At 42.7% G+C, this 20117-nt stretch overlaps 1 protein-coding gene and 2 pseudogenes across 4 annotated transcripts; 2 read left to right on the top strand and 1 right to left on the bottom strand.

Annotated features, from left to right (window-relative positions):
* Positions 1-66: 66 nt before the first annotated feature.
* Positions 67-9448, top strand: LOC131231831 (pentatricopeptide repeat-containing protein At4g39952, mitochondrial-like). Of its 4 annotated transcripts, none has more exons than XM_058228152.1 (3): positions 67-3231; positions 4358-4813; positions 9118-9448. In XM_058228152.1, exon 1 carries the CDS (start codon positions 338-340, stop codon positions 2825-2827), a length of 2490 nt encoding a protein of 829 aa, XP_058084135.1. In that variant the 5' UTR covers positions 67-337; the 3' UTR covers positions 2828-3231; positions 4358-4813; positions 9118-9448. The 4 variants fall into 4 exon arrangements, with proteins under 4 accessions (XP_058084135.1, XP_058084144.1, XP_058084128.1 ...); XM_058228161.1 differs by having other exon boundaries at positions 4358-4806; XM_058228145.1 differs by lacking the exon at positions 9118-9448 and having other exon boundaries at positions 67-3243; positions 4358-5103.
* On the top strand, positions 5210-7335 carry LOC131231857 (NADPH-dependent diflavin oxidoreductase 1-like; annotated as a pseudogene).
* Positions 9449-13539: 4091 nt separating the features above from the next.
* LOC131237995 (pentatricopeptide repeat-containing protein At4g39952, mitochondrial-like) lies at positions 13540-16346 on the bottom strand (annotated as a pseudogene).
* Positions 16347-20117: the final 3771 nt, after the last annotated feature.

Raw genomic sequence — 20117 nt, forward strand, 5'->3', positions numbered from 1 at the left:
TCCTGTCTTCTTACCAATTTTCAGGACCTCTCGCTTTAGGTTCGGGGTCTCTGTTTTCTAGGCTCGGTCACGGAAGGGTGTTAATGGGTGTTTTGGTTTTCTCGGTTTTTTTTTTTTTATCTTTCTTCGGTCTCCTTGCTCCTGGGGGCCTCGTTTATGATAGGTTCCCCTCCAGCATTTTTTCTCTCGAGGGGAACCCGAATGTAATTATCCCTCGGTTGAAATGAAGTCAGATTTTTTTTTTTTTTTTTAAATAAAAAAATATTACCCCTCTCATTACATTGACATAGCACAAGCTGAAAACTCCAAAGAGCTCAGGGAAGAAAATCCCGTGCATATGCTCAGCTCCCAAAACACCAAACGAATCCTCGCTTCCTCTCTTCAATTCTCCAATCTCTGCCATTCATCAGCCAAACGGTCCACTCACTACATTCTCGATCTCATTCTCTCCGAACCCATCTCAACCATCCAATCCCTATTCCAGGCCCACTCCCTCGTCATAACCTATGGCCATTCCAGCAATATCTTCTTCGCAGCCAAGCTCATCTCTCTCTACTCTTCCTTCAACAAACCCGATTTCTCTACCCTCATTTTCAATTCAATCCCTCTAAAAGATACCTTCCTTTGGAATTCCATCATCAAATCTCATTTCTCCAATGGCAGTTATGGGAAATCTATTGAATTCTATCTCCGGATGTGCAGGTCCGACGCCCCGCCTAACCATTTCACTATCCCCATGGTCATTGCCGCCTGCGCCGAACTACCTGCTATCGAAGTCGGTAGAAATGTTCATGGGGTTTCTCTAAAGTTGAATTTGTTTGTGGGTAGTCCGGCGGTCGGCTCATCTTTTGTGTATTTGTATGCAAAATGTGGTCAAATGGATAATTCCTGCAGGGTGTTTGAGGAAATGCCTGTGAGAGATGTTGTTGCTTGGACTGCTCTTATAATTGGTTGCGTGCAGAATGATGAGAGTGTGATGGGTTTGAATTTTCTTCGAGATATGCACAAGGATGCAGAAGATGGAGAGACGAAGCCGAATTCTCGGACGATGGAAGGCGGTTTACAGGCTTGCGGAAATTTAGTGGCTTTGTCAGAAGGCAGATGCTTACATTGTTATGTGGTAAAAACTGGAATTGGGACTTGGCGCTTTGTTCGATCGTCGCTGTTATCAATGTATTCCAAGGGCGGGAGTGTTGGAGAAGCTTCCCTTGCTTTTAGTGAATTGCCTGATAAAGATCTCATCTCATGGACTGCGATTGTGGGAGTTCATGCGAAAAAAGGGTGCATTGCAGAATGCTTAGGGTTGTTTCGAACAATGGAGGTTTCAGGAATTGATCCTGATGGAATCGTTGTCAGCTGTTTGCTCATGGGTTTTGCAAATTTCAGGAGTTTTAGTGAAAGCAAGGCCTTTCATGGGCTGATTGTGAAGAAGAATTTCAAATTAGATGTTTCGGCTAGTAATTCTCTGTTGTCAATGTATTGTAAGTTTGAATGCCTGGATGCTGCCGAGAAGCTCTTCAATAGAATTCACCAAAAAGACTCAGAGACTTGGAATTGTATGATTGTCGGATATGGGAAGATGGGGTTGGAAGCCAAATGCATTGAAATGTTTAGAGAGATGCAGTTTGCGGGTTCAGAATCTGATTCAAACAGTTGGATCACTGTGATTTCTTCATGTCCACAGTCAGTAGCCTTATGTGTAGGTCAGTCCATCCATTGTCACATAATCAAATCTGTCATTGATGAAGATGTTTCAGTTATGAATTCGCTTGTGGGTATGTATGGAAGATGTGGAAACCTAGATCTTGCACAGAGGATATTCTATAGGATGCATAGAGACACTGTGACATGGAATTCTTTGATCTCAGCTTACACTCACAGCGGGCGTTCTAGTGAAGCTTTATCACTCTTTAATCAAATGCTTTTGGAAGATGTGGAACCTAACTCGGCGACTTTAGTGAGCGCTCTTTCAGCTTGCTCTAATCTGGCAGCTCTAAACCATGGAAAATGGATACATAATTACGTCAAAGAAACTGGAATGGAATTTGATGTATCTCTTGCCACCGCATTAGTTGATATGTATGCAAAATGTGGCCAGCTTGAAATATCGAGGGAGATCTTTGATGCCATGCCCAAAAGAGATGTCATCTCATGGAATGTGATGATCTTTGGATATGGAATTCATGGAAATGCCAGAGATGCTCTGGAGACTTTCCAACAAATGGAGAACTCGGGCATGAAACCAAATGAGGTCACTTTCCTTGCTGTTCTCTCAGCGTGTAGTCATGCGGGCCTGGTCGTAGAAGGAACAAAAATGTTTGGTAGAATGATAGACTATTCCATTACTCCCACATTGAAGCACTATGCCTGTATGGTGGACCTCCTTGGCCGGTCTGGGAATGTCCACAAAGCCGAAGCTATGATTAGCACGATGCCAATTGCTCCTGATGGAGGTGTTTGGGGAGCCTTGCTCAGCGCTTGTAGCATTCATGATGAAGTGGAGATGGGGGAGCGAATCGCAAAACGAGCTCTTGAGTTGGACCCAGAAAATGATGGGTATTATATACTGATATCCAACATGTATAGTTCTGTTGGTAGGTGGGAAGAGGCAGAGAGGGTGAGGAGAATGATGAAGAGAAGGGGAGTGAGAAAGAGAGCTGGTTGGAGTGCAATGGAGCTTGGTGAGGAAGTTCATGTATTCATGGTGGGAGATAGGTCCCATCCACTATCTGTAGAAATGTATGAAATGTTGGAAGCTTTGTCCCGGCAAATGGAGGAATTGGGTTATGCTATTGAAAGCGGTTTTGGGGTCTGCCATGTTGAATAGAAAATGCAATGCATTTGGGTGGCCCACTTGATGAGATGAAACTGGTATTTGTTATGGGATGTGGGAAAACGCCTTAAAACATGCAGCGATTGAAAGTGTTGGGAGGTCATTGTGCTCTTTCAAATGGAAGGATGGGATGACTTTACATGCCTGCCCACTGTATGCTGGACTGGGTGCACCTATTCCCCGCCTGCCAAATTTGAAACCTGATGTTTTGTGCTGGCTAAATAAGATTGGATTGAGTCAGGCCCTAGCTTGCTGGGGCCGATGCGCCCTTATACTAGACACGAACATTGTATCTGAAAACTCATATCACCGGTGGAAAAGCTAGATGAGAACAGAAACCCTTGGTCGGTGAGGCCTATGATGGAGTGTCTATTGCTTGAAGTGGGACTACTGAGCAGGTGATGTAGCCGGTGGATAAAGTCCATCTCTTGTTTCTTCACACCTCCTGTCCTGTTCGATCTGTTCATACATCATTTATGAGCTCACCACTTATTAATAGGCCATGAGAATATCCAAATAATTAAGGAATTAACCATGATGCAGTTTCTTTTCAGAACCTAAAAGATCATTTTGCAAGGTTGATTTTTATCCAGCTTTTCTAGAACTTTTTTATCTGGATTATAGAACTCTCCCTAGGAAAAAAAGGAATGAAAAAGAACCAGCTATTTTTTAGTAAAAAAGCAACCTCTCTTTGCTACAAAATCTATTTGAACTGAATAATTTCTTTTTCTTGCTTTATGATGTGGGGTGCTGTTTGCTTATGTACTAAGACAGATAGCATAAACATAAATCACTAAGTTGACTTTAACCTTGGCTAAGTCAACTCGACTTGGTGAGATTTTGAGCCGAGTCCTTCGGAAACTCGGTCTTGAGGCTGACTCGGCCTGGATTCAGGAAGACTTGTTGAGTTGACCCACAAACTTGGTTGACTCAATGCAACTTGCGGTGACTTGAGCCAAGTGACTTGTCTTGTGAAAATGGCATTCATTAAAAAAGTGATAATGTTGAGGGAACAAGAATTGAACTCATGACCTCTACAAGAGTGCGAACACCCTCTACTACCATGTTGTTAGTTCTCTTATTTCATTGTACTTATACTAAATGGAACTATTTAAATATTCTTCATGAGTACAAATCTAATAATTTACTATTATTAAACATCGGGTCAAGTTGGTTCGAGTCTTGGAATTGACCCGTGCTGAATGACATTGAGTCTAGTTGAGCTTCTGGGTGTTTAAACTGTGAACTTAAAGGACTTCTTTCTTCGAATTGTGGCCCATTGTAGATTTATATACAACGAATGATTTGTGGCTGCCTCTTAGCTGGTTCCTTAGTCTCTGGTGAAACCTCAGACTAATTTGGTATATAATATGTTTCCTAGAACCAAGGGTTCAATTTACAATTAGCTTCTTTAATGGAGAATTTCAGGTGCTTCCATCTTAATCCTTCTAGTTAATTATCTTTTTTTTTTTGAAAAAAAAATAAATTATTTTTTTATTTTTTTAAACCTGCCTTGCTGCACAGGGAGAAGAACTTGGTACTGTTAGTCGGAAGCTTGAGAACATATCACCTTTCAAAGAGCTAGGGTTGGATGACATTGATGATCCGAAGATTGGTTTCACAATTGGCCAAGATTCGAGCACCCTGTCAGAGGCACCCATGGATTTGGCTTACTGTCCAGAATTGGAACAAGGGCTTGATCCATCTGTTCAGTTTGAGTGGGACCCAGTATTACCAGAGGTGGCTAGTAGGCATCAGGTCACAACCAATTGCGTTTGGTGCAGAACAGAGTTCAAACTCGAAGGTTTCAACCCCGAAACACAATCAGATTCAGTCGGTTTTACGTGTCCCAGCTGCAAGGCCAAGATATCAGGACAGCTCAAAGTATTGGATAACGGCTCACCCATGAAATCCGACATGCTCTGACTGTGGACCTGTGGCTTTTTTCTCATCCAAGCATAAACAATTCTTTGGTAAGAGGTAATTCTGTATTCCCTTGGACCATTCTTTATTTATTTGGGATGATTCTTTATTTGCTAGATGTGGCTGCTGTCACTCTCTAGTTCGATTCAATGTTTTTTTTTTTCTTTTTAAATTTGAATTTTGCGTCCCTTCTGTTGACATCGTGATACGAACACAGTATTTTTTTTTACACCCCTGGGAATTGAATTTGAAGGTACTTTTCATTGCATGTGCAAGGCACAAACATTTGTGAAACGTGTATGTGACTTGTTGTGTATAATGGGTAATCAAAATGATGATATTTGTCAGGTTTGTACTCTTATGGTTAATGCAAATTCGATCACGATGATCCATGAAGAATTGCAATAGAAGGTTAATGATCATGTGTATTCGATCACGATGATCATGTGTATTCCGTTTGGGAGGAGTAGACAGGGAGGGCGGTCCTTGCAGACAGAGAGAGATTGCAGAGAGGGAGGGCGGTCGTTGCAGACAGAGAGAGATTGCAGAGACGGAGGGGGGTCGTTGCAGAGAGAGAGAGAGAGAGAGAGAGAGAGAGAGAGAGAGAGAGAGAGAGAGAGAGTATGGAAGAGAAGCCACGGCTGCTGATACTGTACGCTTCGCAGACCAGAAATGCTTTGGATGCAGCAGAACGTGTTGGGCGTGAGGCAGAGCGCCGGGGCTGTCATGCCTCGGTCCTCTCCATGGATGAATTCGATGCTAGTTGTTTACCATATGAGGACACTATAATGTTGTGTCAACTACGGGCCAAGGTGATACACCGGAGACCATGAAGGTATTTTGGAGGTTTCTTTTGCAACAAAATCTCAGTCGCCAGTGGTTGGAGGGAGTTCACTATGCAGTGTTTGGTCTTGGTGATTCTGGGTACCAAAAATATAATTTTGCTGCAAAGAAGCTGGATAAAAGGCTTGTAGATCTTGGAGCAAGTCCTATAATTGAAAGAGGTCTAGGAGATGATCAACACCCTTCAGGGTATGAAGGTGCACTGGATCCTTGTTTGTCTTCTTTATGGAATATGTTGAGACAAACAAATCCCGTCTTCTCTAGAGGTCTACAGATTAATGATCTTAATGTGAGAACTTTGGATTGTCCCAAATATCAAATTACTTATCACACTGTCGATGAGACGCAAGCAATGGTTTCAAATACCTCAGATTTGAAGTGCATTGAGATGCACATCGGGAGAGCTCGTTCGATGTCTCCTGGAGTACTTAGTCGTGATGACAATAGGCCTCAATGCTTTTTACAAATGACAAAAAATCAGCTTTTAACCAAAGCGGGCTGTGGCAGAGATGTGTGCCATTTCGAATTTGAACCTCTTTTATCACATGTTGAATATCAAGTTGGTGATGTTCTTGATGTTCTCCCTAGTCAAGATCCTACTTCAGTGGATGCTTTCATTCAACGCTGCAATCTGAATCCTGACACGTACATAAGAGTTCAACCAAGAAGTGTTGAGGAACATCTTCCTGATACTCCTAATGTGTTGAGAGATCCTGTCAAACTAAGAACTTTTGTGGAATTGACAATGGATATTGCATCAGCTTCTCCTCGACGCTATTTCTTTGAGGTCATGAGCTTTTTTGCAAATGCAGAACATGAAAAAGACAGGCTTGAATATTTCGCCTCACCGGAAGGCAGAGACGATCTTTACCAATACAATCAGAAGGAACGGAGAAGTGTTCTGGAGGTACTAGAGGATTTCCCATCTGTGCAAATGCCATTTGAATGGCTGGTGCAGCTTGTTCCTCCATTGAAAAAAAGGGCCTTTTCCATATCTTCTTCCCCTTCAGCTCATCCCAATCAAGTGCACCTAATGGTGAGCGTGGTTTCATGGATGTCTCCTTTCAAGCGCAAGTGATGTGGCCTCTGCTCAACATGGTTAGCTGGACTTGATCCTAACAAAAGAGTCCCTATTCCTGCATGGTTCCATCGAGATTCCCCTCCTCCCCCGCCACCATCACTCCCTCTCATTCTTATTGGGCCTGGACCAGGCTGCGCACCTTTCTGGGCATTCGTGGAAGAAAGGGCAGTACAAAGCACATCTGGGCCAATAGCTCCTGTTCTTTTCTTCGTTGGATGCAGAAATGAGGAGAACGATTTCCTGTATAGGGATTTTTGGCTATCTCATACGCATATCTCTGGTATTCTGTCGGAAGAAAATGGCGGAGGTTTCTTCGTTGCGTTCTCGAGAGACCAGCCACAGAAGGTCTATGTGCAGCATAAGATGCGGGAGCAAAGTGAAAGAATTTGGAGCTTCTTGAGTGCGGGAGCTGCTATATACATAGCAGGGTCTTCAACAAAAATGCTGGCAGATGTTTCATCGTGTTTGGAGGAAATTATTTTGAAAGAGAGTGGCCTTCCAAAGGAATCAGCTGCTCGGTGGCTCAGGATGTTAGAAAAGGAGGGTAGGTACAATGTGGAAACTTGGTCATGAACTTCATGGGTTTTGCAGACAATGGCTCAGGAGACTGCATTTGGTCGCACAGGTGAATTGAATTGCAGATGCCTAAGTTAATCAAGAGTATGTAAGTTAAATGTTTTCTTGTAACGATAATCATGAAGTAGCGTTTGAATAGCAGTTAACTTTTTTTTAAAAAAAAAGTTCAAACACATCGCAATGACCGTACATTCAATCTGTGTGGGGCCCACCGTGATTTTTGAGTGCCATACGACTTGTCCAAAATCCAGCTCGATCCATAGCTCAGGTGGGCCACACCAAAGGGAACAATGAGGGACACTAGGTAGGGGACACCCACCATAGAAACTTCTGGATGGAATGTGGGGTCGACGCATTGTGTATGTCTTCCAACATGTTCATCAGGTGCGGCCCACCAGCATTAAGGGATACTGAGAATTAAGACATTCCAAAATTTAGGTGGGGTCCAGCCACAGTTCAGAAACCTGAAAACTTGACTCAAATGTCCAGCTGGGTCGGGTTGACTCAAAGACTCAAACTTGACTCGATATTTAATTACTAAATTAATAAGGATGTTTAATAACACCTATTACATAGTCTATGAATGTAAAACCTTGACACAGACTTTCAAGGATGAAGCATCTGGCTTGTTGGTAGAGTCACTTGACTCCCCAAGAAAAGATAAGGGATTGAATCTCATGCTCTACAATTTTTATTTTTATTTTTCCAAATTATGTAAAGCAATCACCCAATGAGCCACTCAGTTTGAGTTATGCTGAGTCATGTTGAGTCGACCGAGTCAGTCTTCTGACTTGATGTAGCCGAGTCTCAACTGAGTCGGGGTTTCCGGCAAGTTTCATGGTGACTTGGCTCGAAATCTTGTCGAGTCGAGTTGGCTTGTCCAAGTATCAAGTTGAGTCACCAAGTTTCAGAACCATGGGTGCAAGTGAATATATGTGATGTAGGCATGATTCTACATTGCTCACTGTTGTGTCTCCCACCTGAGTTGGATTTTTTTTTTATTTTTACAGGGATGATTCTTGGGATGTACGGCATCCATTTTCATCAATTTACTGTTTGGATTCTACACAGGCATCAGAAGTGGGCCCCTCACAGCTCAAACAGAATGCACGCGATCATGTCTATAAAAGAAACAGAAAATAACATTAATTATCAAACAGATAGCTAGAGAAGGATCAAAACAACTAAAGCGAAAAAGCAAGCTTGACATTCTCTGTATGCTGAGTTGTTGGCACTGTAACATGCTTTCCAGCATTAACCGAAAACAAGGCATGACTTTCGCTAATCCCACGTATCATCCGAAACCGGTCTCCTCATGTGGAAACCAATTTGCAAACCTGGGTCTAGAGTTGTTTTAGGTCAGGTTGGGATGGGATCTTGAAAACATTGTTTCAAGAATGCGGAGTCAAGTGCCCATGGCTTTCAGACTTGGTGATTCATCCTGACTCGCTTGGGTCCAAGTTCAGTCATGACTCGCCCAACTCGGGGGTGAATTGAGGGGAGGGGGGTTGAATTGTGGTGTTGATGTGGATCGTTTCCATTTGAGCCTGAGTCGACTCAGATGTGTCACATCTGACTTGTCTGAGTTGTCAATTCATGCACATGCAAACTGGGTGGCTCATCTTTTCATTTTTTTCGCCAGAAGAAAGGATATTTTTGTCATTTCTTCACATTCGAGAACCATTCCATTTTGCAGGATTCATCAAGAAAAAAATGATGAGATGGGACCCAATGTGGCACCGTGGACCATGCAACATTCTCAAAAGAATATTATGAGAATTCACGTCCAAACTTACCTGTAGCTTCAGTGTTTATTTGTGGTTTGATGTAGTTTCACTACATTTACTTTCCTTTTTGTTAGGTGATATCGGTTTGCCAAAACTGGAGACAGTCATGTTGTCCAATCAAGCCAGTCAGCAGGGTTTGCCACGCACTGCAGCACAAGGAAACGCCATCAGAAAGACTCAGGACTGTCTCGCGGCTTGTCGTGGATATAGGCATGTGAATCCCGTGCTGTGCTGGAGCTGGGAATGCAATTGGGGATAGCACTGTGAGTGTGCCAATGCGAAAAAGAAAAAAGAGAAGTTATCGTCTCTCGTCCTTTCTAATTAGTTTTCAGTTGCCTTTAGAAATTCTGTTTCTGGCTACAGTTTTATTTTATTCAAGAGAGCATGTTGCCTCTCCGTTTGCTGCACCCAGCAGGTTTTCTAGCGTCGCACCACCCTCTCCATGGTCCCTTTACACGTGGCACGCATCTGAGCCTTGCATCAGGTGGGCTTCACATTGCAGATGACCTTGGTCCATTCATCCAGCAGGCCACCCTTGTAAGAAAACAAAAGATGGTGGGATAAAACTTGCCAACGGTCCACATTCAACACAACTTGTGAGCCCGCCTGATGAGTGGACAGGCTGATTTTTGTGCCAAGTCAGTGGACTTGGGCCCACCTAACATACTGCTCAGATTACCTTGCTTGTGGAAAGGACACATATATTGCTACTTCAATATCGAAAGAGGTACTTGTGGGAACAACGTAGGACTGTCCTGTGATTAAGATAGTTCAGTCACTCTAGAATCTATTTACTACGGTCCGTAATTGTTTGTCTGGGTGAGCCTTGTGCTGGAATTTTGAAACCATAATCCATGTTGGACACTGACACCAAAGCTTTGCTATTGGTTTAATGGGTCCCACTTGGTCCTGCTACCACTTAAAACGTCGCACTGACTTATCATCGAGACAATTTGTTTCCTGCCCATTCTCCGCCTTAAGTGTATATGGTGTCTGGTCTGGTCCCTTGGTGCGCCCACCATGCCGAAATGGCACTTATCGGATGCCCTCGGACAAGTGGATGTTTAACTAAAAGGATGCTTTATTTATTTTTATTTTACTTTGACCATATTTTTGAAGCCCACTGATCAAATGTTTTCACTGGGCGGCACCCGCCCATGGCCCAGTCCTCTGGCTAATCAGTTCAAATTATTGCCACTTTGTAGGGAATTATGGCAGGACGATTTGGGTGTTTTCCAGTGGGGAACTTCCTCTTTCCAAGATCCAAGTAGATCATCACGCAAGTCCCACCACATTAATGCCCGGCCAGTAAAAGAGGCCCCTCCCCTCATTTTTCTTTTATATGGAATGCGGACCATTGGTCATTTTTTAACCATCTCCTTTTACTAGGTTTGCGACCTACCTGATGAGTAGACAAGCCTGATTTTTGGACCTGGGCATCTACACTGATGAATGGCTTATAGGGTACTTACCTCATCAGGGAGAGTGAAAGGTTCCTGGCGTTGTCGTAAATGTAATGAGATGGGTCCGATGATTTTAAATAAGCCATGATCCGATAATCACGTTTCATTATTGATCCTGACTGTCAATTTATGAAGTCAATTCTACAAAATAAATTTTTTTTTCTTCTTCTAGTAATTCTAAATTCATCTACAGTTAAGAGAACCATACCGTGACAGTTTGGGCTACATGTCACTGGGTCTGTGGCCTTGTCAGATATTTACGGGGCAAGGCTTGATTCTGGGTCCAAGCTCCTTATGTACTATCTCATATCCGAGTCAAAGCAGGATTAAACCTAGGAGCCCGAGTGCACTCTTATCTAACTAGAGAGGGATAATAGGGTTCTCCTTATTATAATTTCCAATTGAAAAATGATCCAGTGCTCTCTGAGCATTTTAAGCTCCTATTTGCATCCGGGCGCTTGGACAATTCGGATGCTTTTCTTTTCTATGCCCGGAATACATTTCACGGCAATGACATGAAAGTAACTGTGTGATTACATGATCTGATTTATTCATTACCTGGAATTTTTATTACAGCTAAATGTTTTCCAAGCCATGAATGGGATGGTTAGATTTTTCTAATGAACGTGATTCTTTGGAACAATAACCAATCCATGATGGATCCCAATACAGACGGCTCAAATTGCTCATTAGGCTTATTTTTCATAAATGATCTTGACGTCCATTTTATAGCTCATTGATTGGATGGTTGAAATTGTCATATTGATTAAAATGTGGCTGAGTATTAATTGGGTTTAAAAAGTTTTGGGCCTTTCTCAACTCCATCTATACAAGCCCGAATGCCTGATGGGTTGGCCTGGACAGCACAAAACACTACCACAAGTCCCCTGAAGGTCCTATCGATCCAATTTGTGGCATGAAATTGATAGTTGAGAGATGCAAAGGTCCATATTTGAACTGGAAAAAAGAAAAAAGAAAGAAAGAAAAGATAGAGGAGTTGTGGGTAGGGCCTTTCTACCGTGGTCATTTAGGAGAATAGTCCATCCATGGATGGACACATCAAACGGTCTAGATCATTGGGGCTCGACCTGAGAAAACTTGCATATAATGCATATTAGGTGATCCTATAATTCGCTTATCTTGTTTAGGGCCTGTTAAGTATCGTATTATTATTATTGTTGTTGTTGTTGTTGTTAGTTTTGATTGTTGTTGTTGTTGTTGTTGTTGTTAGTTTTGATGATTCTCTCTAACTCAAAAGAGCTTATAACCTTTTAACATGGTTACAAAACAATTAAGTTAGGCTAGGGTTGCCCTGGCCTACTCTTAGTACCTTCAGAGCCAATCCTATAATGAAAAGAGTGATGCTATCAAAGGTCTGAAATATTCATAATGAATCTCGAAATGATTTTGATGATATAAGCATCAACCCAAATCCAAAAGTAATTTTAAACTACACATGCACATTGAATGAGACTATTAGCAAGCATATTCAAATCATATACTCTTTTATATAATAGTGATCTACGTGATAATTAGATTAGGCCAACGTGCCAGGCCGGACCATTCAACATTAGCTCTTACCTGTCTCGTCCTGATTTCCAAGCCTAGGCCTGGCTGTAGGCCAAGTTTAGCAGCTCAAACCTTGGCTTAAAGGGCTGGCTAGGTTAGGTAGGGTTGGCCCATTGCCACCCCTACATGGATTAGAACCTTTTAGCTACTTTACATGGTTTGTAGGGATGGTGCAATGTTTCAATTATCCACGGCTTAGAATACCTGTAAAAGAAATCTAAAATATTCTAAAGATTTCTGTACTTGTACACGGTCCAAGTTGCCTCTAGTTCACAGGTCATGCCAAAAGCGATTACGTCGCTGCAAAGCCTCTTGTAAAAAAGAATAGCATATGATAGGGGATGGAGTTGAAGAATCAGACATACCCCATAGGCCATTTCAAAAAGAGAAGCGGTCACCTCCATGGCCATGCAGACCTCTATTTCCCACCATCATGCCTCTTGTGCAGGGCATCTATATCATGTAAACAGCAGACCCCCGCCCCCCATGAAGAACACGTGGCATACAAATGTGGACGATCAACTCACTACTTGGGCGACACCTACCTGGCAAAAGAATCAGACCACTCTGCTCATTAGGTGAGCCACATTGTTGGAATCAATGCACAACTGCCAGTTCCACTCAAACAGAGAGGTTTCGCCCATGTAATAAGTAGATCAACTTGGTTTTTGAGATGAGTAACATTCGTGATGGGGCCTTCCATTTGCATCCTACGAATGTCATGGGCCCAGGCCCTAGGTTTTACTTTGTGGTCTGGGCTTGGGTAGACCTTGGCTTAATAGCCCTACTCTTGGCTTCAAGGTGGGAAGAAAAAAAAAAAAAAACATAAATCTAACTCATGCCAAACTCCAAATTGTAGTGGATCAGAACTAGAAACCCATTAGGGAGAACTTTTCCTATTTGGTGAGTTACCAAATCCAACTCTTACCTCTCTTCACCCCTTGGGGGTTTTTTGGCAGCGTGGACTATGAGGGACTTGTGGGGATTTTGGGTTTTTGGGTTGCTTCGTAGCAAGGATTTTGAAGGATTTGGATTTTAATTCCCCTCAAAAGAGCCCTTTTCACATTCCCACCTCAAAGCTGATTTGCAAAATCCACCAGATTCCATGGGATTTGCTTCACCTTGGTCAAAGGTCTGGATGCGATTTCAAAATGTTAATGGTTTTTGTAAGCTGTTAATGGTGAAAGCTTGATGCAAATTATCAGACAAGCAAATGATTCCAATGGTCTTTTTGCTACAGCACAAACAGACCTCCCAGTGCGAATGCCACAGTAGCAGTGAGATTGATAGAGTTGGAGATGGATGGCTAAACTGCAGCGGAGGATCTGACTTTACATAGTTACAGCAAGATAGGAATGTTGATGAACGCATTTGTCCAATTGGGTGGATTTTGGGAGAGTAATAACGACCAACACAACACAGGAGGTGTGAAGAAACAAGAGATAGACTTTATCCACTGGCTACATCATCTGCTCAGTAGTCCCACTTCAAGCAATAGACACTCCATCATAGGCCTCACCGACCAAGGGTTTCTGTTCTCATCTAGCTTTTCCACTGGTGATATGAGTTTTCAGATACAATGTTCGTGTCTAGTATAAGGGCGCATCGGCCCCAGCAAGCTACGGCCTGACTCAATCCAATCTTATTTAGCCAGCACAAAACATCAGGTTTCAAATTTGGCAGGCGGGGAATAGGTGCACCCAGTCCAGCATACAATGGGCAGGCATGTAAAGTCAACCCATCCTTCCATTTGAAAGAGCACAATGACCTCCCAACACATTCAATCACTGCATGTTTTAAGGCGTTTTCCCACATCCCATAACAAATACCAGTTTCACCTCATCAAGTGGGCCACCCAAATGCATTGCATTTTCTATTCAACATGGCAAACCCCAAAACCGCTTTCAATAGCATAACCCAATTCCTCCATTTGCCTGGACAAAGCTTCCAACATTTCATACATTTCTACAGATAATGGATGGGACCTATCTCCCACCATGAATACATGAACTTCCTCACCAAGCTCCGTTGCACTCCAACCAGCTCTCTTTCTCACTCCCCTTCTCTTCATCATTCTCCTCACCCTCTCTGCCTCTTCCCATCTCCCAACAGAACTATACATGTTGGATATCAGTATATAATACCCATCGTTTTCTGGGTCCGGCTCAAGAGCTCGTTTCGCGATTCGCTCCCCCATCTCCACTTCATTGTGAATGCTACAAGCGCTGAGCAAGGCTCCCCAAACACCTCCATCAGGAGCAATTGGCATCGTGCTAATCATAGCTTCGGCTTTGTGGAGATTCCCAGACCGGCCAAGGAAGTCCACCGTACAGGCATAGTGCTTCAATGTGGGAGTAATGGAATATTGTATCATTCTACCAAACATGTCTGTTCCTTCTACGACCAGGCCCGCATGACTACACGCTGAGAGAACAGCAAGGAAAGTGACCTCATTTGGTTTCATGCCCTCCATTTGTTGGAAAGTCTCCAAAGCATCTCTGGCATTTCCATGAATTCCATATCCAAAGATCATCACATTCCATGAGATGACATCTCTTTTGGGCATGGCATCAAAGATCTCCCTCGATATTTCAAGCTGGCCACATTTTGCATACATATCAACTAATGCGGTGGCAAGAGATACATCAAATTCCATTCCAGTTTCTGTGACGTAATTATGTATCCATATTCCATGGTTTAGAGCTGCCTGATTAGAGCAAGCTGAAAGAGCGCTCACTAAAGTCGCCGATTTAGGTTCCACATCTTCCAAAAGCATTTGATCAAAGAGTGATAAAGCTTCACTAGAACGCCCGCTGTGAGTGTAAGCTGAGATCAAAGAATTCCATGTCACAGTGTCTCTATGCATCCTATAGAATATCCTCTGTGCAAGATCTAGGTTTCCACATCTTCCATACATACCCACAAGCGAATTCACAACTGAAACATCTTAATCAACGACAGATTTGATTATGTGACAATGGATGGACTGACCTACACGTAAGGCTACTGACTGTGGACATGAAGAAATCACAGTGATCAAACTGTTTGAATCAGATTCCGAGCCCACAAACTGCATCTCTCTAAACATTTCAATGCATTTGGCTTCCAACCCATCTTACCATATCCGACAATCATACAATTCCAAGTCTCTGAGTCTTTTTGTTGAATTCTATTGAAGAGCTTCTTGGCAGCATCCAGGCATTCAAACTTACAATACAATGTCAACAGAGAATTACTAGCCGAAACATCTTATTTGAAATTCTTCTTCACAATCAGCCCATGAAAGGCCTTGCTTTCACTAAAACTCCTGAAATTTGCAAAACCCATGAGCAAACAGCTGACAACGATTCCATCAGGATCAATTCCTGAAACCTCCATTGTTCGAAACAACTCTAAGCATTCTGCAATGCATCCTTTTTTCACATGAACTCCCACAATCGCAGCCCATGAGATGAGATCTTTATTAGGCAATTCACTAAAAGCAAGGGAAGCTTTTCCAACACTCCCACCCTTGGAATACATTGATAACAGCGACGATCGAACAAAGCGACAAGTCCCAATTCCAGTTTTTACCACATAACAATGTAAGCATCTGCCTTCTGACAAAGCCACTAAATTTCCGTAAGCCTGTAAACTGCCTTCCATCGTCCGAGAATTCAGCTCCATCTCTCCATCTTCTGCATCCTTGTGCATATCTCGAAGAAAATTCAAACCCATCACACTCTCATCATTCTGCACGCAACCAATTATAAGAGCAGTCCAAGCAACAACATCTCTCACAGGCATTTCCTCAAACACCCTGCAGGAATTATCCATTTGACCACATTTCGCATACAAATACACAAAAGATGAGCCGACCGCCGGACTACCCGCAAACAAATTCAACTTTAGAGAAACCCCATGAACATTTCTACCGACTTCGATAGCAGGTAGTTTGGCGCAGGCGGCAATGACCATGGGGATAGTGAAATGGTTAGGCGGGGCGTCGAACCTGCACATCCGGAGATAGAATTCAATAGATTTCCATAACTGCCATTGGAGAAATGAGATTTGATGATGGAATTCCAAAGCAAGGTATCTTTTAGAGGGATTGAATTGAAAATGAGGGTAGAGAAATCGGGTTTGTTGAAGGAAGAGGAGAGAGAGATGAGCTTGGCTGCGAAGAAGATATTGCTGGAATGGCCATAGGTTATGACAAGGGAGTGGGACTGGAATAGGGATTGGATGGTTGAGATGGGTTTGGAGAGAATGAGATCGAGAATGTAGCGAGTGGGTCGTTAGGCTGATGAATGGCAGAGATTGGAGAATTGAAGAGAGGAAGCCATTTGGGGCGTGTTTGGACGGGCCCATCCCATGGGATTGGATTGTATTAGGGTGGATGGCAGTTAATGATGGCTACGTCAATGGATTGCCGGCAATCCCATGGGATTGCTATATCTAGGGAATTTGTATGTTTGGCCCGCCTGGCCAATCCCGGGATTACACTCGGCCAATCCATCCAACCAAACATGTCCCAGGTAAAATAGATGGGATTAGGTGGATTTCAAGGTAATGATGATGATGTCAGTGGATTGCTGGCAATCCCATGGAATTGCTATATCCAGGCAGAAGTTTAACGTGCCTGTTTGGGATGCCCGGCCAATCCCGGGATTGCTCCTTCCAATCCCAACCACCACAACCCAGTCCCATCCAATTTGCCCGGCCAAGCAGGCCCTTAGTTTCTTTTTCATCGAGAAATGATCACGCGTTGGCACAATCAAACCATGATGGCGCCGATCAAATCAAGCTGTTATTGATCACTGAGCTGTGGACCTTATGTGTCCAAGTCGATCAAGATTCAAGAAGCTTCATGGCTACAGACAGGTGGACGGTGGCAATGGACGTGATCTGAACTGGACCCGACAGGCCCTGTTCAGCCCAACATTACAAGGCCCAAGCCGGGCACCAGTGCTGCAACTGTAAGAGCCGGATAAGTTATAGTGCTCCTAGTTGCATTGTGAAACTTAGACTATCCAATCCATTGATCTAGACCGTTCACTCGGTGCAGCACATATACCATAGACTACCGTAAAAACATAGCACTAATCTTATAAATATTAACCATTTTCTCAATGGCCTTCATATATGGACGACAAGATCATTTACACAAAAATAGGTCCATCTATTTGTTAGGGACCATGCGGAATGCTGATAATTTTAAAGAAATATTTTTGTAAAGCAATCATAACCATCCAATCCATGCCTCGTAAAAAGGAAATGGATTGGACCATCCAATTAGCGCCATTTTTATATGTTAGCATGTGAAATGTGTCCCAGACTTAATGGACAGTTTAGATCAATCGATTGGACAGTCTATTATAGTGCCTTGAGATCAGATCAGTGGTACACTTCTCATTGTAGGATGTGATGGATAACATAAACCACATGCGTGATATGGGAACATCAGCCTACCAGCCGTTTAATTTTGCCTTTGAATTCGATCAATGGGGTTCATCTTTTCTGATCGTCCATTTGATGGCCATTAACAAAATTTACCACCTTTTAAGCAGCGTTAGTTCTATCTCATAACCTATCCATAATTACCCACATGTCATAAGCGGCCTGGATTGTGCTAGATACATGTCACTTGCATGTGAATTTGTTGGACGTGTATGAATCCACGTACTCAGCTGTAGCAGGATATTACCCCTCTGATGGGGTTATTGGATCTCGAGGATTGGGCACTGGCCTGTTTGGTTTTTATCGTTTCACCGGATGGAAATGGCTTATTATTACCGTTTCACCCGTTTGGATATTCATAGGAATTTTATTCTTGGAAACCGGTTCAAAAGTAGTAGCAACCATTTTAGGACCCAATCTTGATGTATATGACATGTCTGTTCCGTTCATCCATGTTATCATAACATTTTGAGATATAAAGAGAAAAATGAAGTTAATACAATACTCAATTGGCCCATACCAATAGAAACAATAGCCTCAGGAAGTTTTTAACGATAAGTATTTGATTCACATTTTTCTATAGCGTGGTTCACTCAAGCTTTGAATATGCCTCATTTTTTGTCTTGTATTATAGATTCATCATACATAATGGATGAACGGTATAGATATATAATATGCATCACAGTGGGACCCACAAATCTTTCGCAATATTTTCCATTTTTACACCCAAAAAGTAAGCCGTCAAATCAATTATGGCGAAGAGTGCCGCAACCAACCGGGCGCGGATTAGATACTGACAAGGTCAGTAGCCAAATTGCTACTGAACTGACGTCACCAAGATCTGTGGACTCCACCATGATGCATGTGTTGCATCCATACGTTCCAATCATTTGTAGAGATCGTTTTATGGCGGGAGAAAAAGAATGAGATAGATCTAAAGTTCAAGTGGACCTCACCATAGAAAACAGTGGGGACAGTAACATCCACTATTCAAAACATCTTAGGGTCCACAGAAGTTTCCGATCAAGCTTATATTTTTTTTTTTTTCACTTCATCTATCTCTATGCTAACTTATGAATGTGTTGGATCTAAAAACATCATGGTGGGCCTATAAATGTTTCAACAGTGGGTGTGACTGATCTAACGGTTTCCTGTGGTGGATCCACTTGAACTTTAGATCTATCTCTTTTTTCTTCTCCTGCTATAAAACGATCTCTAGAGATGGTTGGATGGTATGGATACAATACATGCATCATGGTGGGGTCCACAGGGATTGGTGACGTCAGTTCAATAGCGATTTGGCTACTAACCTTGTCAGTATCTAATCCGCGCCCCAACTAAGGAGGGAAATATTTATTACCATTCACAGGGCATTTCCCTGAAATTTGGAAAATCAAACATGCTTACTTGGGGCCTGTTTAGATGCCTGTAAGTTGGGTAAGTGGGAAGTGACTTACAGGGAATTCACTTATAGGTGGTGTTTGGGGGAGAAAAATCACCTGTAAGTCACTTGCAACCTGTAAGTCACTTACAGGCAAGTCTACCAAAAAACTGTAAGGGGATGGGGGTGGGAAGTCACTTCCCTTTAAGTCACTTACAGGCTCAACAGTCAGATTTTTAAAAAGAGGGGAAGAGGGAGAAATGCACCAACTCACCAACCACCATTATAGCCATGAAGCTCCAGCCAATGAAGAAGAAGCACCAGCCATTGAAAACGGCAATTTCTCTCCATCTCTGCAATCTCTCCCCCTCCCTCTCTGCAATCTCTCTCCGTCTCTACAGTCTCTCCCCCTCCCTCTCTGCAATCTCTCTCCGTCTCTGCAATCTCTCCCCCTCCCTCTCTGCAATCTCTCTCCGTCTCTGCAATCTCTCGCTATAGTTACCGCCTTCCGTCTCCTCCTCCTAAAATGGTAGGCTTCATCTACCCTTTTTTTCTTCGTTGAAAACGGAAGGGATCGCGTGCTGAGTAATCCGTAAAATCTGTGGGATCCGCCATGATATATGTATTTGATCCACACTGTCCATCCAATTTAATACTTAATTTTAAGTCATGATCCTAAAAATTAGCTATATCCAAAGATCAAGTAGACCATAACATAAGAAATAGTGTGAATTGAGTGTATGCCATTGAAAATTTTTGGGGGGCCACAAAAGTTATGGATCAAGATGATTTTTTATTTTTTTATTTTTCCCTTCATCCAGGCGTTTGTGATCTTATGAACATATTGGATGACAAATAAAGATCTCTATGGGAACTAGAAAGGTTTCAACGATCCAATCAGTATTTCCATTGTTTCTTATGGTATGGCCCACTTGAGCTTTGGATATTCTTAAATTTATGGCTCAACGTCAACATCTAGATGAAAAAAAATGGATGGACGGATTAGATAAACCATGTACATTTACAGTGGGCCCAACTGAATTTACTTAATATAAAAAAAGTATAGTAGCAACTTAGTATGCAGTCTGATGATGTGTTACCCCTGCCGTGGGCCCACCTTGATGATGTGTTATATATCCACTCCACCCAACCATTTCTCCATTGGGGATTTTAGGCCCACCTTGCTTGTGTTGCCAGGTTTTTCACGGAGGAAGAAATGGTA

The sequence above is a fragment of the Magnolia sinica genome, chromosome 2, assembly GCF_029962835.1.
Source record: "Magnolia sinica isolate HGM2019 chromosome 2, MsV1, whole genome shotgun sequence".
In the NCBI taxonomy this organism is placed as follows: Eukaryota; Viridiplantae; Streptophyta; class Magnoliopsida; order Magnoliales; family Magnoliaceae; genus Magnolia; species Magnolia sinica.